This window comes from Juglans regia, chromosome 12 (assembly GCF_001411555.2).
Source record: "Juglans regia cultivar Chandler chromosome 12, Walnut 2.0, whole genome shotgun sequence".
Taxonomy (NCBI): Eukaryota; Viridiplantae; Streptophyta; class Magnoliopsida; order Fagales; family Juglandaceae; genus Juglans; species Juglans regia.
The window spans coordinates 8,245,610-8,270,237 of NC_049912.1; the positions used below are offsets into that span (position 1 = coordinate 8,245,610).

The window sequence follows — 24,628 nt, forward strand, 5'->3', positions numbered from 1 at the left end:
TATTTAAGATTAACATTTTATGTTATTATTTATAAATTATAATATAAAATTTTTTCATATATGATATATAATTATATATATTATATATAAAAATTTAACATATAATTATATATTATATATATAAATATTTTGTATAATATATAAATTAATTTTTATATTTTTTTTTTCCAACCGGTCCGGTTCGGTCCGGTCCGGTCCCAAAAACTACGGAACCGGAACCGGACCGGAACCGGCCGGTTTTCATAAAATAGGAACCGGTTCCGGACCGAACCGGTTCAAAACCGGACCAACCGGTCCGGTTCGGTCCGGTCCGGACCGGTTTTCCGGTTTCCCGGTTTAAATTTACACCCCTAGACACCATGAACTCTGATAAGCATCCAAGACACGACCACCGGTGCTAAATGCCGACCAAAGGCAACCGTAGTGATAGTAATGACTAGTATATTCCTGGCTATTTATGAAAGGACTGGAAACTTGCTAAAATTCACATTTCACCAAGTTAATATCATAAATGTTTCACTAGGTACCTTGACATCTTCCATATGAGCTAATTATAAGATCAAGAGCTAAGAAGATCAAGGAAGCAATGCAATGATTGGTTCAATCCAATTGGGACGAGTCTAGCAAGAGCCAAATATTCAAGATGAGGTTGAAAGAAGGAGATACAGTGATCATCCACATTATACAAGCTATAAAAAGTGCAACAGAAATTATGACTTATTTCTTATGAACTAGGGTTTTTGGGAAGACCTTGTATTTTGGCCAATAGCTTATTTGGAAAGTTACTTTTTAGGAACTAGGGTTTCAAGAGGGTACTGTAGCTGAGTTACTGTAACGTCGTACTGTAGTCGCGGCACTGTTCACTTAGGGGTATTTTTGGAAGATGGGGCATTATTTTGGCTAGGGTTTTAATTAGGTTTTAGTTTAAATACATTTTGTTGCCTCATGTTAAGAAGTTGATGAAATTTTGATGAATTTATTCATTGTGAGTTGAGTTTTACTCTTATTGTTTTTAATTGAACTTTTGAACTTATCAAAGGTAAATCACAACCTTCGTGGCGTTCCTCATTTGTAATCTGGGTTCTTGAGACAAGTTATTCAATGGGTTTAGATTTTAATATAATCTAGGTTCTTGAAACGAGTTCTCATCGGGTCTAGATTCTCCATCCATTGACTTGATTTTGGCTTTCTTGGGGAGTTTTCAAATTGATTGTGGATTTAAGGGATTTCATTCTCACGAGTTCATATCATTTGGTATTCAAAATAAGGTTTCCAATCAGGTATAATTCTATCTTTTAATTCTTATATCTTTAAATTTAATTCTAGGGCTTCTTTGTTCTAGGGTTGCAAAAAACAAAAATAAAAAGTAGGCTGCTTAAATTATTAGGGTTTTTGGCTTTTGTTGAAATTGGCATCACCTAGGGTTTCCATCACCTAGGGTTTCAAAATTCTAGGGTTTCCTGCATCTCTAAGTTTGTCAATTATTTGGAGTGTCGTTCCATTGATTCTCTTCTATTTAATTGTCAGTTCTTGTGTGCTTGAACTCAATTGCATGATTTTCACAATTAAGTATTGTTGTTTGTGATTTAATTAGAGAGAAGAAAAGAAAAAAGAAAAGAAAATTCAAAAAAAAAAAAAAGAAGAGGAAGATAAGAAAATGTAGCATACTCAAAGGTTGCTACATAGTTACAACAAAGAGAAAGAAATACATTTATTGATTGAGCTTTATCATCAAATGGGTTGAATACATCTTTCTAGTTGGTATCTTGTTTTATAATTACTCTTTCTCTCGTATAAATTTATTGAGTCTCGTGTCATTTTATTCCTTGTTTCTTGTTTCTTAGATCTTTATTACTAGTTGGAATAATACAAGGTTGTATTGTCTTGATTTTAGTTCAACTAGTTGTTAAAGAACTTGAGCGAGGAAACTATTAAGGTAAAAGACAAGAGAGTGTGAGACTAATATCGAAAAAAAGTCAATTAAGAGTGAAACACGAGTAAAGTGCCATTATTCGAGTGTAAACATGTAAGGGAGTGTGTGAGGTTTTCCATTAACATTCTTTTGTGCAACTCTTTACAATGTCTCATCGGAGGGGCTATTCACCTAAGGGAATGGTAGATAAGTCCTCATTTGTATTGCAATCCATGCAACAATAGTTTGAGAGGTTGAACTTGGTGTTGGGTGAAGTAAGGGATATGATGGATCATCAAGATGCGGAAATTAGAAATCTACAGGGTAAGAGAGATTGGAGGCGACATGAGTCTAGTGTTGAAAATGGGTATGAGAAAGAAAAGTATAATAATTCTCTTGTTAGCGTGCACTCAATACACAAGTTAAGATGGATGATATAGAGCAATAGAGCGAGAACATTTTTCATACTAGATGCCACATCAACAACAATGTATGTAGTATGATCATTGATTTGAGGAGTTGTATTAATTTGGCTAGCACCACTTTAGTTAAGAAATTGAAGTTACCTAGCTTGAAACACCCTAGACCATACATGTTGCAGTGGTTGAGTGATTGTAGGGAGATAAGGGTAAATAAGCAAGTGCTAGTTTCGTTTTCAATTAGGAAATATCAGGATATGGTCCTTTGTGATGTAGTGCCTATGCATGCTGACTATATTTTGTTGGGAAAACTGTGGCAGATTGATAGGAAGGTGATCCATGATGGGCTAAGGAACATGTATAGTTTTGAAAATGATGGAAAAATAATCAAACTTGCTCATTTAACTCCAACATTGGTCCATGGGGACCAATTGAAACTGAAAAGTGAAGTTGCTCAAAAAATAAATAGTGAAAATGAGAGTGATAAAAAAATAAAGAGTAAAAGTGAGAGTAATCAAAAAAGAAAAAGTGAAAATGAGATTGAGCTAAAAAGCAAGAGTAAAAGTGAGATTGAGCTGAAAAGCAAGAGTGAATGTGAGATTGAGCTGAAAAACAAGAGTAAATGTGAGATTGAGGAAAAAAAATAGTGAGACCGAAATGAAGAAAGAGAGAAAAATGAGAGAAAAAAAAGAAGAGACTGAGACTGAGACCTCAAGAAAAAGAGAGAATGAGTTGAAAACTAATTGTGAGATCGAGAATACAAAAAAAAAAGATGAAGAAAAAAAGAGTGAGAGAAAAAAAGAGAATGAGACCGAAACATTAAGAAAAAGGGAGAGTGAAAAAGAAAATAGAGAAGTGGCTGAGAGTCAAGAAAAAAGTGTTGAGCCACAAGAGGAAAAAGAAAGAGAGATTGCAAAGAGAAACAGAAAAACAAAAGTGAGACTTTATGCTAAGGCAAGCTTTTATATTAATGAATTTAACGACTCTTTTCCTAGTGTTGTTGTTTATTTGTTGTAGGGATATGAAGTCAAGATTCCTAGCAGTGTGTTTAGTAGATTGCCACCTATTAGGGAGATAGAGCACTACTTTGATTTTGTATCAGGTGCGACAATTCCTAATCGATATTTCTTTGAAAAACATGAGTCATTAACGCACTTAAATGGATAAGGTAAGTTGAATAGAATGCACGCCAAGTGGGTGCAATTCATTGAGACATTTCCTCATGTATTCAAATACACACAAGGTATGGAAAATTTTGTGGTTGATGCTTTAGCAGGAATGTATGTTTTTGTCTTTATTTTAAATGTAAAATTGTTAAGACTTGAATATGATAAATAATTGCATGCTAACGATGATGACTTTTCTAGTGTGTATGGAACAAGTGAGAAAGCATAGTTTGGTAAGTTCTATAAACTAGATTGGTACTTGTAATAGATTTTGTATGCCTACTAGCTTTATGCATAAGTTGCTTGTGTGTGATAGACATGGTGGTTTGTTGGATACCTTTGGTGTAAGGAAGACTTTCAATGTGTTGGATGAACGTTTGTGGGAGTACCATTTGCCATTCATTGACGTATTGCATGAACGTTTGTGGAAGCATAATTTGTTATTCATTAATGTGTTGCATGAACATTTGTGGAAGTATTACTTGTCATTCATTGAGTTTGCATATAATTGGAGTGGTCATTTTGGTGTAAGGAAATATTTAAGTGTGTTTCATGAACATTTGTGGGAGTATCATTTGCCATTCATTGAATTATTACATGACGTTTGCGGGAGTATCATTTGCCCTTATTAGAGTGTGAATATAAAACCTTGCATACTACTATATCTTATTCTCTGTTTGAAATTGTTTATGGTTTTAATCCACTTAATCCTGCACCTTTGATGCTTTTGCTTGTTGATGATAGGAGTAGCTTGGATGAACATTTTCAAATTCTTGAGAAAATTAATGAAAATGCATATAAAGTGGATCTTTTAGGTAAATATCATGTTTATGCTATTTTCAATATTACTAACATTTTTTCCTTTGATCCAGGTTGAGATTCAAGGTCGAATCCTTTTGAGGAGAGATGGAATGATAAGAACCAAAGTGGGCCTAGTCTTAAAGATCTTTTGCAAGTTCCATATGGGCTAATTATAAGATTAAGAGCTAAGAAAATCAAGGAAGCAATGCAATGATTGGTTCAATCCAATTGGGACGAGTCTAGCAAGAGCCAAATATTCAAGATGAGCTTGAAAGAAGGAGATCCAGTAATCATCCACATGATACAAGCTATGGAAAAGTGCAACAGAAATTATGTCTTATTTCTTATGAATTAGGATTTTTTGGGAAAGTCTTGTATTTTGGATAAGGGCTTATTTGGAAAGTTACTTTTTAGGAACTAGGGTTTCAAAAGGTTACTATAGCCAAGTTACTGTAGCCGCAACACTGTTCACTCAGGGGTATTTTTGGAAGATGGGGCATTATTTTGACTAGGGTTTTAATTAGGTTTTAGTTTAAATACACTTTGTTGCCTCATGTTAAATAGTTTATGAAATTTTGATGAATTTATTCATTGTGAGTTGAGTTTTACTCCTCTCATTCTTAATTGAAATTTTGAACTTATCAAAGGTAAATTACAACATTCGTAGCGTTCCTCCTTTGTAATCTGGGTTCTTAAGATAGGTTCTTCAACGTGTCTAGATTTTAATATAATCTAAGTTCCTGAAACGAGTTCTTATCGGGTCTAGATTTTTCATCCATTGACTTGATTTTGGCTTTCTTGGAGAGTTTTTTAATTGATTGTGGGTTCAAGGGATTTCATTCCCACGGGTTGGTTCATATCAACTGATCAGCATCCTCGTCATTGAGGACGTCTCTAATCCAAAATTCTGGAATCACCAACTATATCAGGGGGTCAAGGATCGCAACCATAAATAATAATCTATTTATCTTCTCAATATCCCTCCAATATAGATTATATTTATATTTCATCCTCATAGCAATGGAATTAAACAAACTCACACCGTCAGCACAACTTTGTTGCAAGTGGTCAAAAAGTCCTGAGAGCTCCTCAAAGTACATGTTCCCAGTAGGATATTTTGTCCCAGATATCCTCATAGTTATGTCATAAAATAACTTCAAAATTTGAATAAAATACCTGACATTGGCCCAATCAACTATGTCCAACGCACCAAGCTCCCTTCTCACCCCAACTAACTCTAAGTTGAAACATCCATTTGCAACATACTGGAAGATAGGATCTCAAGCTATTTGGCTATTGCTTTAAATTGGCGGAGCCGCTGGGGGGAAGCCCTTATATATCTCACAAGGTTCCGAACTTTAGTAATGGAATCATCAATCTCCTTCACTTAGAAACTATGAGATTGATGATTTGAGCACAACATAGAACATGGATAAACTGATGGTCACGAATGATATCCTCATTAATCGTCGTATTATGCCTGAACCAATCAATGACAGTGTCAGTCACACTAGCATTGTCAACTGTGATACAAAGCACTTTTCTGATTAACAATTTATTTGAAGTCGATAATCCACTTCTGCGATGTCCACTCACTGTCAATAAAGTGAGTTGTGATAATCATGTAGCTCACATTCTATATGGAGGTCCACGTATCAGTTATAAATGACACTCTCTGGCCAGTGACAACAAACATTTCCTTCATCATTGCATTCTTCTTGGCATACCTCTTCAAACAATCACGCATCACTGTATACCGTGAAGGTATGAGAAATCGTGAGTCTAAAGTGTGCATAAATTTATGGAAGCTTGCCTTGTCAACCGTGGTAAAAAACATCTCATCAGTGATGATCATCTCTACAAGAACATCCCTCAACATCTTCTCACTGTATTGAAGGATTGAAAGCTTCTTAATCTTCGTGACATCAGTGACCGTAGAAGTCTTGTAAGTCAGTTTCGCCTGATCAGTTGCCTCCAACCCTTTATGTATCTTATAGCGTTGGCAGCCCATAAGTTGTGTTATTAATATCGATGTGCCTCGCTTCTTGGAATGACAACGAGCCTGCAGGTTCTCATGATCACCAAAAACTTTGGTGAAATGTTCTCATATCCACGACCTTTTTTTACTAGGTCGAGCTGGTCGATCGGTCTCAACATTCATCAACTCCTCCTCATTAAGCATATCAACATCTTCTAGATCTATTGGCACTTGACGGCTCTAGATGGGGGTCTACGGCCCAAAGTACTTGTCGATAATGCCAACGGTTGTACTTCATCCTTTTGTAGAGAATCGCGTCGAGATGGTGAAATATCCATAATTTGCTAAGAAAATAATCTAAAATAATTAACAAACAACCGTCATTTAACATGTTATGAAAATTATCTACACATTGAAAACACATTGAAAAGGAAAAAAAATATGTGTCTAGTCATGTTTGTGGTTTTAAAAAGAAATAAAACACAAAAACTGAACGTCCGCTTGAGCGAATAATCTGTATGAAGATTGTTCAAGCCACACTCGATCGAACAATGAGCGGACGTTGTTTGAACGGCATCACTCGATTTTTTTCAAACAAAACCCCACAAATCTCAAGACTAAAATCCTAAAAATAGAAATCCCCCCATTCAAACAATAAATCAACAACAAAAACAACAATTTTCACAAATAACTTCAACAATTTTCGAACTCTAACCTCGTTTGGTTATGCAGTTTAGATGAGATGAGATGTTTTGTTGAAAATTGAATAAAATATTGTTAAAATATAAATTTTTAATATTATTTATATTTTGAGATTTGAAAATTTTGAATTGTTTATTATATTTTGTGTGGGAGTTTGAGAAAATTGTAATGATGAGATGAGATTAGATGTGTATCCAAACCGAGCCAAATCATTCAATTAACAAACAATTTAAACCCTTTTAACAAAATATAAGATGTAAGGCTTACGAGAAAGAATGGCGAATGGAGTTCCCTCTAAGATGGCTGGCAGCGGTACAGGCGATGGGGAGAGAAGGGAGACAAGGAGAGAAGAGTTGGATAATGAGAACTTGAGAGGAGAGAGAGAGTTCCTATGCGAGAAGAAGTGAGAACGAAACGAAGGGGGTCCTGTGTTTTGGACCCCCTTGTGAATAAAACGACGTTGTTCTGTTCAAACTGAACGACGTCTTTTAGTTAGACCAAATTTTTTTTAAATTGTGTCGGAGCTCGGAGCTATGTGGAGTGACGTCGGAGCTCGAATGGAGTCAGAGTGGTCAGAATTTTTGCCCACCCCTACAATTAGTGTGACTCTTTACTTAATTGTTGATATTTGAATCATTTCTTATCCAAACATTATTTCATTTATGTTGCATTGGATGGTTGAATTGAAGAAGGGCGATTCGAGTTTGGGCCTTTAAAATCTCATTTCTCTTTTTTGGTTGGAGACTTTCTATGGTAGTATCATGGCCATAATTGGAATGTCTCTTTTCACAATATTATTTTAAATCAAGAATTTTTTTTTATAAAATAACTTTTAGAATAGTTATAAAAGTATTACCATTTTATAAAATTGCCCACATTTATAACATGAATGTGAAAATGAGTTTGTATGATGTATCTATCATTATTTGTATCTTGAATCCAAGTCATTAGTTTATGTGCACTCAATTGTAGAGTTAAAAAAATGAGCAGTAGTGACCACTAGGCCAAATTGACATTTTTATTTTTTTTATTTATATATTTTTTTCATTTTAAAATATTTTTAAAAAATATAAAAAAAATATCAATACACTAATAGTTACTTCCTTAACCATTAAGTAAAAAAAATTAAAATAAAGGAAGTGTCAAAATGAGATGTCAAATTTAAGTGTCAAAGTATAATTTTCCTAAAAAAATAATCTAAAATAATATTAAGTAGATAAAAACAATACTAAACTTGGGTAGTGTTATTTGAAATGCAACATAACATAACACTTTTTGATATGATGCAGTTTAAGTTATTTTATACATAAATCATTAAAAATGTGGTTTCATTAACAAATCTAATTAAAATTAATAAAATATAAGATGAAGAAAAATATTTGATTTTGAAAAATACTAATTTTTATTTTAGCTTTTGTAATATTTAATTATATTCGTTGATATATATTTCAAACAAGTTGTTTATAACATTATGTTTTGTTTGGAAAGTAAATTCATATCAACTTATCATTATAAATTTTTTAAATTTCAATACAAAATATAATAAATAATTTAACTTTTTAAAATTTTAAAATAATAATAATAATAATAAAATAATATTCTAATAATATTTTATCATCTCAATTCAATTCAGTTTAATATCTAAACAGACTCTAAATATAGAATTTCCCGACCACGGAAGATGCATAAATTTTGAGAGGCGAGTGGGGAGGGGAGCCGCACCAGGGGGCCATGCCATATTAATCAGCGGGTCCCAGTCTGGCTTCTCCATGTGTCATTTTTATCATATTAAAAAACGCGCACATCTCCCTCGGGCATTGCGTTCTGAAACTATATCCAGCGGGAGCTTCCCCCTTGATATCCACTGGAGATTCGGTTTTTTGTTGATTTTTTTTTATCGAGTAGCGGGGGAGAAGATGAGCTTGAAGAAGAAACCAGCGACGAGGACACGCGTCAACACTGGTGACTGCGTTGCCATCAAAATCCTCGACTGCAACCAAGTCCTCCGTCACAAGATGGTTGACCATGTAACAGCTTTTATCTTACTCTAAAAACTTCTACAATTTATTGTTCGTTTTCTATCTATTTTCCATTGAATTATGATTAGTCAAGACGTTAAGATTTACACCTTTACACTACATATTTGGGTGTTGTAAATGTGATCCGCGTGCCAGTCTTGTAATGGTGGGACCACGCATGCTTGCCAATGTGCGTCTACGGCTGAGTGCCACGTCTCACTCATGGAACCCAACATTGCGCATGCGTGATGGCAATAGTTGCTCTTGAAAGGTCTACAACTGATTATCTTTTTTTTTTTTTTTTTGAAGCCTACAACTGATTATCCACTTGTAAAAGGTGGTGCAAAATGGCATTTCCTGTTTAATATTTATTATTTTCATGTTCTACGTGCTTCGCAAGGTTAAAATAATCTTGTATTGTATATATGATTAATTACTGTTAAACCCAGAACAAAGGATGTTATTTTTAACTGTTGAACAACACTTGTCCCAAAAACTTAAATTAATGAAAAAAGATAGATTTTATTATTTATTTTTATATCTTAACACTCCCCCCACATGTGGGCTAAACTCTCCCACAATAGGTAGCCCAACACGTGGGATATTTAATCAAGAATAATGTTATATATACTTATAATTTTTATTTACACTTTTACTTACAAGACTCATCTTGTCAGTTTTGTTTTCAAATTTCATAATTTCCAGCATATCAATAACTGACATGTGGAAAAATAAGTTTTTTGTAAGTTTTTCTTAAGTACAAATAACATTTTTATTTAATCAAATAGGGTAGAGTGTAGAGTTAGGGTTCGAATTTAGGATATCTGCTCTGATACCATGCGAAATCACCACTTCTCGTAAAAGTTTAATCTGATGGAAAAATGTAGATTTTATTATTTATTTTTATATCTTAACATTGATGCATATTTTCACAGCTAAAAAGAGAAATTTCGACAATGAAGCTGATCAAGCATCCAAATGTTGTTAAACTTTTTGAGGTACCTGCAGTTACTTGTATTTCTTCCCTTATTTTGATTTTTTTCCTATTCTATATTGTGGTGTAATAATTATGAGAATGTTAAATATGCGGAAAATTACACTTCACCCCCTCAAACTACCACTCCTTTTGCAATATTGCCACCGTGTTAATAAAATTGTTGCTAGATATAAGTGTTAAAGTCCATGCCAAGCAGTCCACAATGGTTGCTTAGCAGGTAAGCATTTGTAGTTACAAATTGAATGCAAATTGAATACATTCATACAGGTGAGAAGATAATGTGTTCACCTATAAATTGAGGCTCCCAGCGAGAGCCTTAGATACACCAAGGAAGAAGAGAAAAGAGAGAGAGCCAGGAGAGCTCTGAGATAAAATAAGAGAGTTGAGTTGAGTGGAGTGTGATCCTCCTCCTCTGTAATATTTTCTTGTGTTTTACTATTTATTAGTGAATCTCTTTTCTGTGGACGGCAATTGTCGAACCATGTTAAGTTCTTGGTGTCACTGTGTGCATGAGTGTGCTCTTTTATTTTCGCTTTTATTCATTTTGCTGTATTGCTGTATTGATTTTCCCAACAAGTGGTATTAGAGTGATTGTTAAAATGAGTTTTTATGGAAAACTTGTTTTTAATGTGTTGCTCAGTTTGCAATTTTGAGCATACCACTATCTTTGTCCTAGTGAGACAAGAAAAGCGGTGAAAACCAGAGATTGGCCCCACACGCAGCCTGAAGATTGGAGAGTGAGCCACTCTCGGCATGCGCTACACGCACCCAAGGAGAGTCGACTGTGTGAGATACACATGCCCCACGCGCTCCAGAGAGGTTTCAGCACGTGACACACATGTGCCTACGCGTTTTTCGCGCCCACGTGCTGCACGAGTGACATAGTTCCTGTTTTGTTCTTTTGCTCATCCTTGTGCTATATGAGTCTTTTTTTTACGAAACAAGACTCGTTTCCAACAAAATCAGGCGTTCCAGACACAACGGTGCTGTCCGTTTTGTGATATTCCACCTCAAAAATCCTATACTTGCATTTTGTACTTAGAATCAGTCTAAATCCATGGAGGATTTAGCATCAGGCGTCAAGATAAAGCTGATTGCCTCAAACTACAGTCTTTGGAGATCTCGGATGGAGGATCTCTTGAATTGTAAAGATCTGTCTGACCCTTTGGAAAATGAAGGGAAGAAGCCAAATGAATTTACGGATCAAGTGTGGAAAAAGATTCATAAGAAGACTATCAGTCAGATCAGGCAATGGATCAACCATAGTGTCTTTCACCACGTGGCCCAAGAGACAGATGCATATAACCTCTGGAAAAATTTGGAGGATATGTATCAAGCTAAGACTGCTCAAAACAAGGCCCTCTTGTTGAGACGGCTTGTTAACTTGAAGTTGAAGAGCGACCTCTGTTGCCGAGTACACAATCGAGTTTTAAAACCTAGTTAACCAGCTCGGATCCATCAAGTTGAATCTTAGTGATGAAGAACAAGCCCTGCTAATTCTCAGTTCATTACCAGACAATTGGGAGACACTGGTGGTCTACCTATGTAACTCTACTCCAAATGGTAAACTTATCATGACGATGGTTAATGATGCCTTGTTCAATGAGGAGGCTAGACGAAAGGAGATGAACATGAATCAATCTTATGCCCTTGTCATCGAGAGTAGAGAAAGGCCTCAAGATAATGATAGAGGGAGAAGTGGAGGCAGAAACAGAGGGAAGTCTCAACCACATGGAAAGTCTAGCAGTAGCAGGAACTAGCAGATAGATAACATGAAGTGTTACCATTGTGGCAAAGAAGGCCACACGAGGAAAAACTGCTACAAGTTTTTAAGGGAGCAAGGTCAAAACAGTAAGCTGAAGAAAGAAGATGGTGAAACTCGTCACTCTTTAGGGAGATGTGGCAATACTCTCCACCAATGACGAGACGTGTCTGCATGTTGCAAGCCACGATGTTGAGTGGGTGGTAGACACAACAGCATCATACCACGCCACTTCCCATAATGAATTTTTCACTACGTACAAAGTATGAGACTTTGGTACGGTAAGGATGGGGAAAGCCAGTTCCTCAAAGATCGTTGGAGTTGGCGAAGTGTAGATAAACCAACATTGGTTGCACCATGGTATTGAAGAATGTTCGACACATTCCTGACCTTCGACTCAACCTAATTTCTAAAATAGCCCTTGATCAATAGGGCTACGACAGCTACTTCAGCAAAGACACTTGGAATCTGTCACAATGTGCCATGGTTGTGTCGTCCGAGGACATATTTGAGGTACGTTGTACAAGACCTATGTGAAGATCAGTTCTGATAGTCTCAATGCAGTGGAAGACGAGGCATCACTGAATCTGTGGCACAAGAGACTCGGACACATGGGTGAGAAAGGGTTGGATATGCTTGTGAAGAAGACACTCATCAAAGTTGCCAAAGGAACAACGTTAAACTCTTGTGAGTGCTGTTTGTTTGGCAAACAACATAGAGTCTCGTTTAATTCCTTTACAGAGAGAAGATCAGAGTTGTTGAGTCTGGTACACTCTAATATATGTGGTCCAATGGAAGAAGAGTTATTGAGAGGTAACAGATATTTCGTAACATTCATTGATGATGCTTCACGAAAGGTATGGGTATATGTTTTGAAATCAAAGGATCAGGCATTTGAGCACTTCAAGAGTTTCCACACCCTAGTGGAAAGAGAGACAGGGAAGAAGTTGAAGTGTCTGCAAACGGACAATGAAGGAGAATATATTTTCAAAAGGTTCGCTGCATACTGCGCTGATCGCGGTATTCGACATGAGAAGACAGTCTCATATACCCCTTAGCACAATGGTATAACCGAAAGAATGAATCGGACCGTCATGGAAAGAACAAGATGCATGCTCAGTATGACCAAGTTGCCAAAGCCATTCTGGGGTGAAGCTGTTCGTGCTGCCTGTTATCTGATCAACAGGTCACCTTCTGCACCATTGAAATTTGAAGTTCCTAAGAAAGTTTAGTCTGGAAAAGATGTCTCTTACTCTCACTGAGAGTGTTTGGGTGTAAAGCCTTTTCACACGTATCCAAAGAGTTGAGACAAAAGCTCGATGTCAAGTCAACTCCATGTATCTTTGTTAGATATGGAGATGAAGAATTCGGATACAAGTTATGGGATCCAGTGACAAAGACAATTGTCAGAAGTAAGGACATTGTGTTCCATGAAAACCAGAATATAGGAATTGAAGATTCCTCAATGTCAGTAGAGCCTAGTTCCTATACTCCAGATCCTACACCATTACAATTCGCCACAGATTTTGAGGATATACAGGATCAAGATCCAGAAGTAGAAGAAGAAGCTCAGGGTGTAGAGCAGGGGGAGCAAGAACCCTCTCCACCAGAAGTTGGTGTACCACCACAAGGGTTAGATGGTGATGAACCTCCTTTGGTTGATGAAGCTCAACCAAGAAGATCGGCAAGAGGCCGCCTACTGATTCCGTCAATGAGATATCCAGAATCAGACTATATTCTGCTTATTGATGAGGAGGAGCCGGAGAGCTTCCAAGAAGTTCAAACTCATGCTGATAGAAGCCTATGGGTGTAGGCAATGCAAGAAGAAATGAGTTATTTGTAGAAAAATCATACCTATGAGTTGGTGAAACTTCCTGAAGGAAAGAAAGCCCTAAATAACAAATAGGTGTTCAAGTTAAAGAAAGATGGCCAAGGAAAGCTAATGAAGCGCAAGGCCAAATTAGTTATCAACGGATTCCAGCAGAAGAAGGGAAACGACTTTGACGAGATATTTTCTTCGATGGTGAAGATGATGTCAATCTGAGTCATACTCAGATTGGTAGCCAGCTTGAATTTGGAACTCGAACAGATGGATGTGAAGACAGCCTTTCTCCATGGAGATTTGGAGGAAATCTATATGGAGCAACTATAAGGGTTTGAAGCTCCATGGAAAGATCACTTAGTCTGCAAGCTAAAGAAGAGTCTCTATGGCCTCAAGCAAGTGCCGAGACAATGGTACAAGAAGTTTGACTCATTCATGATGAGTCATAGTTACAAGAGACTTGTTGCAGATCAGTGTGTCTATGTTCGAAGATTCCAAAATGACAAGTTTGTCATACTCCTTTACATTGATAATATGTTAATCATTGGTGAGAATAAGTCTATGATTAACAAACTAAAGAAAGAACTATCCAAGTCTTTGACATGAAGGACTTAGACCTAGCACAACAAATTTTGGGCATGAAGATTGTTTGTGATAGGAAAGCCAAAAGGTTGTGGCTATCACAACAAAAATATGTTGAACGAATAATCAAACGTTTCAACATAGGAGATGCAAAGCCAGTCAATACTCCACTAGTTAACCACTTCAAGTTGAGCAAGAGCTCATGTCCCTCTTCAAAGAAAGAGATTGAAGAGATGGAAGCAGTCCCCTACTCTTCAGCAGTAGGAAGCCTGATGTATGCAATGGTTTGTACCAGACCAGATATTGCTCATGATGTAGGCATGGTGAGCAGATTCCTTTCAAATCCAGGAAATGATCATTGGAAAGCAGTCAAGTGGATTCTTAGGTACCTAAAATGTACATCGAAGATGTGCTTGTGTTTTGGGGGAGCTAAACCTGTTTTGGAAGGCTATACTGATTCAGATCTGACAGGAGATCTGGATAGTAGGAAATGTACTTCGATCTTCACCTTTGCAAGAGGAGCTGTCTCTTGGCAGTCCAAATTGCAGAAGTGTTACTTTATCTACAACAGAGGCATAGTACATTGCCACAGCGGAAGTTGGGAAATAGATGTTGTGGATGAAGTGTTTTCTCCAAAACTAGGGGTTAGTCAAGAAGATTATAAGGTACATTGTGATAGTCAAAGTGCTCTAGACTTGAGCAAGAATTCAATGTACCATTCCCACACCAAGCATATTGATATCCGCTATCATTGGAGACGCAAAGCAACAACTGTTGAACCTTGTGAAGATCCATACAAAAGAGAATCTAGCGGACATGCTGATGAATGTGGTTACAAGTGAGAAATTTAAGCTATGCAGAGACATAGCTGAAATGGATAGCATCTAGGTAAATGGGCATGGAGAGGGAGAATTGTTGAAGTCCATGCCAAGCAGTCCACAATGGCTACTCAGCAGGTAACTGCATTTGCAGTTACAAATTGAATGCAAGTTGAATGCATTCATACAAGTGATGAGATAGTATGTTCGCCTATAAGTTGAGGCTCCCAGTGAGAGCCTCAGATACACCAAGGAAGAAGAGAAAAGAGAGAGAGCTAGGAGAGCTCTGAGAGAAAATAAGATAGTTGAGTTGAATGGAGTGTGATCCTCCTCCTCTGTAATATTTTCTTATATTCCACTATTTATTAGTGAAACTTTTTTCTGTGGATATAGGCAGTTGCCAAACCACGTTAAATTCTTGGTGTTATGTGCGTGGATGTGCTCTTTTATTTTCGCTTTTATTTATTTTGCTGTGTTGATTTCCCCAACAACAAGTTGCAGTGTATCATTTGTTAAGATATGGATGAAAAATAAGTGTTCAACTCCTTAAAAGAAAATATTCTATAAGTTGGGCCAGTGTCTTAAAAGAAAATCTAACTCATGTGAGAGGGAGTGCTGGGGTACTAATTAACTAAATAAATTCACATCTTCATTTAAGTTTGATTTTTTGGGACAGTTGCTGATTTAATAAGAATTTGTTAATTAAATAAATGGGTTCGTATTTGGTAGATAGAATTTTCTTAAATGGGTTTACTTCTGAAATTCGAACTTTGAGGTTTAACCTTTACTTTAAGGTGTAGCCATCATGTAGTGGCTTGGGCTCAAATTCTCTTTTTTTTTTTTTTTTGCAATGGAGAATTATAAGTAAAATGTCAATCAAGTGGCAAAGTGCAGTTTCTTGGGTGGAACTTTTAGCTTAATTTAACACCCCCCCACACCCCAAAACCACCTGAGGCTAACTGAAAACTTTTGTTGTGGGTTTCATCAATGTGGATTGCATTTAGGTCAGATGTTCTAAGAATGTTCTAAGAAAGTGTTTAAGCACATTCTCCATTAATGCTTGACCCATTAATGGAGAATGCGCTTAAACACTCTCTCTGCATTGTCATTAAACATACAGATCAGGCATTGGGAATTTGGGAAGGAGAACACAATTTTCCCTTTTTGCATATAAAATCACATGCACACAAATTGCTCAGACACATGCATCTACTCTATTGTGGGCATCATAAGCTAAGAGTTGTCAATGTGCAATGCACTCCGAGTTGCACGGTGGTGAAGATGGTTTCAACATATATTTTTGAACTCATGTCGTCTGTTCTCATGCATAGGTTATGGCAAGCAAATCAAAGATCTACATCGTTCTTGAATTTGTTGGTGGTGGCGAGCTCTTTGACCAAATAGTAAGAAATTGAACTATATAATTGAATGATGTTATATGTGCATCCCATGGTATTTATATTTTGTGGTCGAGAGCCGCTAAAATCACGGGAGGAAAATCACAGTTCACGGTCACTGTTCATGTGAGTGTGCTCACGAAAAACTCCCACGTGATTTTAGCATTGGTGTCATATTGACAAGTTTCATGTTGGGTTCGTGTATGTGTAATCACTGGTTCCAACCAGTGGTTAGTATCCTTCTATTTACGCAACAGATTCCCTTATTTGTTCTCTCATTCAGGCCAAGCATAGGAGACTTAAAAAGGATGAGGCCAGCAGATATTTCCAACAGCTCATTAATGCTGTGGATTACTGCCACAGTAGAGGCGTGTACCACAGAGATTTGAAGGTTTAACAAACTTCCTAACCTTTCTGCTTCGACATAATGCTTACTGGGTGTTTTCAGAAATGATCTCATCTTTTTTAGGTAATTGATTCAGTAGGTTGTGAATGATCATTAATGTAGTGTTCTGCATCATTTGCAGCCTGAAAATCTTCTTCTAGACTCATATGGTGTCCTTAAAGTTTCAGATTTTGGATTGAGTGCGATCTCACAGCAAGTACGGGTAAGTGGTGTTCCACTATTCCCTAGATTCTACAGGTGTACTTCTTTTCCATTGGCTTTCACTGTTTGGGTTAGGCTTTATTTCCTGTAGTAAAGCTGCTGAGATATTTGAAGTCACTTCTAATCTATAAGTGGTTACAAATGCCCGCAAACACAGGTTCAATTTTTGGGGAAGAAGGGGTGTCTTATGGTTGGAGTGAAAATTTCTATCCTTCTTCCCATTGTACTTTGTGAAACCTCTAATACATCATTCCTTTTTCCTTTGAAAGAAGTGGACATAATGCAGTATACATTGCATTAGCCTCTTTTGGGGGGTTTCCACTTTAGCTGCAATTGCCAACTCTTTTAGGCGAATCATGTCAAAGCCTTGTTCTCTGATATCTAACAGAAGAACATCTCATGAATACCAGGAACTTTATCATAAAGGACCAGATCCTATTTGAATATGTCACATTAACATGTTGCAAAAGGAGCAAGTAACTCCCGGAGTACCAACACGTGGTACTTCCATCCTATTATAGGATGGCATGCCAACTAAAATTGATGCTTGCATAAGATTCTCTTTTTTATGAGTATGCTTGCATACGAAACTTTAATTACATGGCATGTTGTAATATGATATAAGTACCACGCCATCCATACTCTAGGAATACCTAATAATTTTCCTCATAAAAGAGAGGAATCGTTTGATGGGTTGGTTGGGTTTGATTGAGAAGTGGAGTGTGGTTGAGTTCATAAATATTTGTGGATGCGAATACCAGAAAAAGATACATATTTTGATGTTGTATAGCTGCTTTTAGTGAAGCTAGCAAATATGGGAAAAGGAATAGAAAAAACTTAACTCTTGATAGTGCCCCTAAAGGTCACACTCTATTACTATGCTCTGAATTCATATGCTTCTCCCATTGCATTCTTGCCTATAGAAGGAACTCAAATGTGATCCTTCTTTCTTGTATACATGCTCTTGAACCCTTCTCTCTCTTTCTTTGATCAAATTACTTGGTTACTTATTTAAAAAGAGTTGTCCCCTGTTGTCAATATTTGTCGTTGTCTTTACTAGAACTTGCATTGAAATTCAAGCTTATAAGGAAATTCCAGAGCCAGTCTTCCTGTATATGCTTCTGTCATTGCCTTCTCGATTACAGAGGAGAGCAAAGAAGACCTGTGGATCTCTTTGAATTCTTTTGGATAAATTCTGTTTAATGTTAGTAGCACTGCTTTAACAACTTGGTTTTGATATTCCTTTAATTGCATTGTCAAAGGATTGGATTGCTTTAACTCAATCCTCATTAGCTCATTCAAACTAGTGATGAGGCTAAGTTTTAAAACAGATTTTAGAGTTTTCATAATTAGCTCATAATTAGCTCAGATATTTCCTACTTTTACCGAGTCAATTGATCACTTATTTCGTCGCCGCATCCAGAGCTGTGAGCAAGTTGAGTTTTAGAGTTTTGGATGGTGGTATTGAGTTCTTTACGATATTGTGACCACTCCTTAGTTATTTTGTGGAAAAAAATGTGGAAAGCTCTCATGAGCCTGTATATTTTCATATAGGATAATTTGAATTTGTTTTATCTTTAGTCATACATGTTTCAGTATAGATTACATAGGGCTCACTTATTTGTTTTTGTTAGTGAAAACCGTGTTACTTTTCCAAGGTGAATGGGTGATTTATGGGGGGCATAAGCATTATACATCATGAAGACCCTAGTTAAATTTCTCTTATTGCAGGAGGATGGGCTGCTTCATACTACCTGCGGTACCCCCAATTATGTTGCTCCCGAGGTATCTACCTACAAGTTTATGAATCTAATAGAATGAATTAGTGAAACTCTGTATTTGATTTCTGACATGTGATGCTGTTGTATTAGGTGCTAAATGATAAAGGTTATGATGGTACATCGTTTGATATTTGGTCTTGTGGGGTCATTCTCTTTGTTCTTATGGCTGGGTACTTGCCTTTTGATGAACCAAATCTCGCTGTTTTGTATAGAAAAGTAAGTCTTTCCAGATTTTGTATCCCTGTTTGAACAGTGAGAATCTCATTTGTCTGATCGTCACATTCTTTTGAACTTCAGATTTGCAAGGCTGACTTCACATTCCCATCATATTTTTCAACTGGTGCAAAGAAACTGATAAAGCGTATTCTTGATCCAAACCCTCTTACAGTGAGCTCCACAGCTTTTCTTATGAGAAATTTATTTACCGTCTTTCTATCCCCTCATTTCCTAAATTTTATATGAAAAATTCTAGACATAAGCCTCACACTATGCACACCACTTAAAAATATATAATTTTACTTTTTTACCCTCATAATTTATATTGAATTGAAATATGAAATATAAAGATAAAAAAGTAAAATTATATGAATTTAAGTAGTGTGTAGGGGTGTGGGGCTTATGTGTAGCACAACTTAAATTTTATTACATTGTAGATAGGTTAGGTGAGCAAAGGGTATATGAAATGGTTTTTTTTTTTTTTATAAGGGTATATGAAATGTTTAAGATACGGCATTCATAGCATTCATTATTTTTGTTAAAATTGTGGTGCTATATGTCAGCGGATAACAATTCCTGAAATCTTGGAAGATGAATGGTTTAAGAAAGGGTACAAGGCAGCATACTCTGAGGAGCAGCAGAATGTAAATCTTGATGATGTAGATGCTGTATTCAATGACTCAGAGGTAAGACTTCTTGGTCCTGTTTTCCATTTATTTATCTAAGTGAAGATGTCCGGTTAATGTGCTAGTTACTGGCTTTTAATAAAAATTAGTTCACCTTCCTAGTTCCATTGCTCGGATCTCAGTACTGAAGTTTTTTGGTTTCTTCCCATGGCATTATAAACTAACAAAGTAGTCCATCTGCAAACATAAATATGAGGCCAAGTTCCTCCTGAATTTTGTTCTATGTATGCTTATTCTGCAGGAACATCTTGTTACAGAAAGAAAGGAGAGACCTGTATCCATGAATGCCTTTGAGCTTATATCTATGTCCTGGGGTTTTAGTCTTGAAAATTTGTTTGAGAAGCAGACAGTATGTATGTATGTAAAATTTCTCTGTTTTCTGGTCATGCATATTACCATTGGAATTGATGTGTCACCCTTCAAAATTTCGGGAGAGTGAATTATCAATGGTGCATCATATTGGTGCTTTGGGATTTTTCATTGTCTTTTTGGAAACCTATTGTGGAAATCTATTTTATCTCACCACAGGCAAAATCATCCTGAAACTCAGAACCATGGTAGTTTAATTTTTCCAGGTGGATGGCACTTTCTGTACAGATTCATGTTATATGTATTATGGATATCTGTTATCAATGTTTAATGATCCTCACTATGTTTCTATAAATTTTAACTCTACAGGGTCTTGTGAAGCGAGAAACCCGTTTCACTTCCCAGCATCCTGCAAATGAAATCATGTCTAAAATTGAGGAAGCTGCAAAGCCTCTTGGCTTTAATGTTCACAAGAGAAACTACAAGGTAATAATTCTCACATTAGACATATTGATTGAATTTCTTTTGGGTAAGCTCATATTGATTGGATTTGCTTTGTTTGAGGTGGTATTGTGTCCAAGTTATTTCATTCTGAACTGTAAGTTCTGTTTAGAAATTCCTATATGCACTTTTTTTTTTTTGTAGAAATTCCTATATGCACATGTTTCTTAATTTCCAACAATTCCAGATGGGCACCTCGCTGTTGCAACTGAGGTATGCAGTTATTCTTCGGCTTAAAAGTTTTATGGTACCACATCAGAATACTGTGTGCAATTGATGTATTCTCAACTTCAGGTGTTTGAGGTAGCTCCTTCCTTGCACATGGTAGAGCTTCGAAAAACTGGCGGCGACACATTGGAGTTTCACAAGGCATGCCAGCTTTTCTTCTACTTCTATATTTTTAGCTTTGCTTAGTTTGGTTAGGAAAACAGTGGAAGCAAAAATAATTTTTGAATCGATAAGTTTCATCATATAAAAATATATGGTAAATGCTGCACGGGCTCGTTTGGATACAGAGGTGAGATGAAACACCTCATCTCATCTCATCTGATTTTAACTAATAATCTCACTACTATTCACAAACTATCTCAACTAATCTCATTTCATCTCATCTCACTATCCAAACGGACTTTTCTAATACGATATTGCCTTAATTTTTCTCGAGTTTTTAAACTTTTAAGAAGTGAAAATTATAGTAAACAAGCATGTGAAAGAGTTTTCTATAATTACCTTTTTCCTCTCTTCTGTCTGAACTAAATTGAAGAATGTTGCAAAAAGTATTTGAATAGCTAAGTTTTTGCTATTTATTGATTTGGTTATCAATGCTCTGGTCATATGGCAGTTCTACAAAAGTTTCTCGTCTGGATTAAAAGACATAATGTGGACCAGTGAAGAATATACTGATGGCCTGAAGTAGTAATCTCTCTCTTTCTCTCCCTCTCTCTGCGTGTTGTCATGTGTGGACACTATTTCATTGACTCCACTGATTAATTGTCCAAGCAGGTCATAGTCTACTGTGCCTTTGAGTCGAGTGTTGAAATTGCATTTGTGGACAAAGTAGCAGACGGATATCCACTTTTGGAGAAACTAGCAGCATGTGTCCGCTACTTTCAGTCTGAATGGGTTCTTGCAAAGCAATACCAAAGGCAAAGAATCTCAAGCCATGGGAACTAGGATTGAAAGTAAACAAAACTACTCAACAAATTGCACGAGATCTGCTTGGTCAAACTCAAATTCGACTCGACTCGATTCATTTACTAGATGAAGTGGTCATGAACACATTATTATAATTGAATATTAAAAATAGAACGCCTATAAAATTAGGTCCGGCTCATATAAACTCGAATAACTTCAACAAAAAAAAAACTTGAATAATTTCGGTTATATTATTATTTTTATATCTATAATAAGAGTTTGTTACCTATATAATTTTTTAAGCATCCTCTATTTTATCAAGTTACTTTATCATTTTATTTTATTTTTTATTTTACTTTATTGACTTATCTCAATCCTTCCCAAGTTAAATTCTTTTTTGAGAAATGATAAACTTATCACTAAATAATAATTTGTATACAATTATATAATAAAATAAAATAAAATAATTTTAAATTTTATTTTATTTTTACTTTTGATTTGATGTGTTTAAATTTAATAAAAAAATATTATCATATTTAAAATTGTTTACAAGTTGTGAATGGGTTGTTAGTCTTTCACTACTTATTTATTTATTTATTATGTTGTCTTTCCTACTATTATAATATATCCGCTTCATTTTTTTAATTTAAGATGGAAAACGGTTTAAAGACGAAAAGATTTCCTTCTATTTATAATTACTAATTCAATAGAGGGGAAAACAAACTTTTTCTTCCTATAGTAGTCTCTATTTTGTAGGCATCTTATAGGGGCAATAGTTTTCCATTACTAGTCATTTTGATCTTACTTTTTCAATAAAGAAAAAAGATTATTAATCTTAAGCTCAATTTGAATTGAGAAACACTCTCAATCTATTTCATTTTATCTCACCATTATAATTTTTTTAAATTTTTATGTAAAATACAATAAACAATTCAACTTTTTTAAATCTTAAAATAATAATAATATTAAAAAATAATATTATAACAATATTTTATTTAACTTTCAACTATCATCTCAACTCACTATCCATACCTAATCTTATTATAGCTATTGATTTATCGTTACTTGCCCTTTTAGTTTTCTCATCTTATTATTATTTTAATTACTTTAATTATGCTTGCGGATTGCATGGGTTAATGGCTAGTATTTATTTAAGAAATTAGTGGAAATTATGTACTTAATTCTTTTTTTTTATTATTGAAAACATTACAAACTTTTCATTTTAAACAGCAAACATTACAACTATTTATCAACCCAAACAGGTTGTTTAATAGAAATAGGAATATTATCACATCAAACATTGACATCCTGGACATTCAAAGCTAGTTTAGTTAACTTGTGAGCCACCACATTGGCATCTCGAAATACATGTTGAATATAATACTTAGACATTCTTTGCATCAATTGTTTAACATCCTGAAGTATATGCCCTATCAAAGATGAAGAATCAGTTGGAGCTTGGATATCTTGAACCACCAATATTGAGTCACATTCAATCTGAATTCATGAATATCCATAGGAAGACAAAATTGCATACCTCTCAGGACTGCAAACAATTCTACTTCATATGAATCTGTCACAACCAATTCTTTCTTTGACACTGCCATAAGAACCTCTCCCTTCCTATCTCTTAGTACTAAACCCACACCTGTTGCACATTGTTCATGAAAAATTGCTCCATCTACATTCAATTTGAAAATATTATTTGCAGGCCGAGACCACTTTGTAATTCTATTTTTCCTGGTTATTGCATCTGATTTGATAATCTTGCACATCTGTTTCATTGAGATAGCTTGAGAAACTAACCATTCAGCTTATAGCAGTTTGTCCTAAAAAAATTTCTGGTTTCTCCTAAACATGGTACTTACACTCTTATGATATATGTACATACAATTTTTTTCAAAATATTAACAAATAGGCAATGTATGTTTGTTAAAATATGAAACTAAACTTACAAAGATACAATATAGATAATCTATTTTGTCTAAATGAAATAGCTCAGTAAACTTGTAGAATAACAAATAAGTTGTGTATGAACATAAAACATACTTCGGTGATTAGTTTGAACTCTACCTGTAAAGGACGTGTCTCATTTCCAGCTACAACCGTTCACCTGTGTGATGACAAGAAGTTTCGGCGTGATACGCCTGGGAAAACTCTGATGCTTAAGTTAGTAAGTGTAACAAACAATTCAGAATTCAAAAGAGAGAGATCGATCCTTTACTATCAAGGGTTACCTGGTATATATAGATTCCAACATGATGCCTATCTGTCGCAGAGTTTATTGGTGTGGATCATTACCCAGTAGTCGAACTGATCACATATCTGCATGAAATCTTTATCTTCCCGTGAAAGGTGGCGTGTGGTGTGTGCATGACTTTGCTGGGCTTTGGACTCTCTAATTCCCTTCGGTTAACAAAGAACATTTTATACTGGGCTTCTTTCATTTGGGTTTTTAACACAAAATGGGCTCTTAACTAAAATAGGCCCTCCAGCTACCCCGCTAATTCTCTTCGCCCCATGGCATAGGGAAGTCATGTTGATAAATCTTGCTGCCTCATAAGTGTCGTGAACCTCGTTATGGGTCCCTTATTTGTTTCCAGCCCTAAATCTTTTAATGGCTTACCACTGGCTTGTGTATGCGCAAGGCGCATAGGAAAGCAAATGATTGTTGAGACAAGCCCATCCCATCTATGAACTATTGAGTATCCACCAGTCTTTGATATTCCTCTTCCTGCGCCGTTTCACTTTTTCAAAAATCGAGGAGCTCCCATGATTTCCTACTAATGTGGCGAAAGAGGAGGGGGCTTTCGTGTGACGGTTACTCTTTAGCTTCAGTGTTAGGCCATGATATCTACGGTTGCTGGCATTCCATATTCGCCCTTATTTAAATACCTCTTCTATGTCTTCTTCATCCTTCTCTCTGCTCATTTTTCCTCCTTGTGCCTTTCTTGCCCGTGCTTCCTTTCTTGTTCTTGTTTCTTACCCATTCTGTCGTCTTGCTTCTTTTCCCTTCCAGT

The 24,628-nt window shown here is 35.8% G+C and overlaps 1 protein-coding gene across 1 annotated transcript; it reads left to right on the forward strand.

The window, feature by feature from the left end:
* The first annotated feature begins 8,894 nt into the window (after positions 1–8,894).
* LOC108999298 (CBL-interacting serine/threonine-protein kinase 9-like) lies at positions 8,895–21,390 on the forward strand. Its single transcript, XM_035683736.1, has 14 exons — positions 8,895–9,005; positions 9,932–9,994; positions 16,309–16,380; positions 16,658–16,765; positions 16,902–16,982; positions 18,713–18,766; positions 18,853–18,978; positions 19,060–19,149; positions 19,542–19,664; positions 19,906–20,013; positions 20,343–20,482; positions 20,654–20,687; positions 20,769–20,843; positions 21,316–21,390. Exons 1-14 carry the CDS (start codon positions 8,895–8,897, stop codon positions 21,388–21,390), a joined length of 1,260 nt encoding a protein of 419 aa, XP_035539629.1.
* Positions 21,391–24,628: the final 3,238 nt, after the last annotated feature.

What these genes read in the sequence shown, in the direction of transcription:
- LOC108999298 (XM_035683736.1), top strand. Translation starts at nt 8,895, where the DNA reads ATGAGCTTGAAGAAGAAACCAGCGACGAGGACACGCGTCAACACTGGT. An exon ending in GCGAGCTCTTTGACCAAATA is followed by an intron (nt 16,381 to 16,657) that starts GTAAGAAATTGA and finishes TCTCTCATTCAG; the next exon opens with GCCAAGCATAGGAGACTTAA. An exon ending in CCAATTATGTTGCTCCCGAG is followed by an intron (nt 18,767 to 18,852) that starts GTATCTACCTAC and finishes CTGTTGTATTAG; the next exon opens with GTGCTAAATGATAAAGGTTA.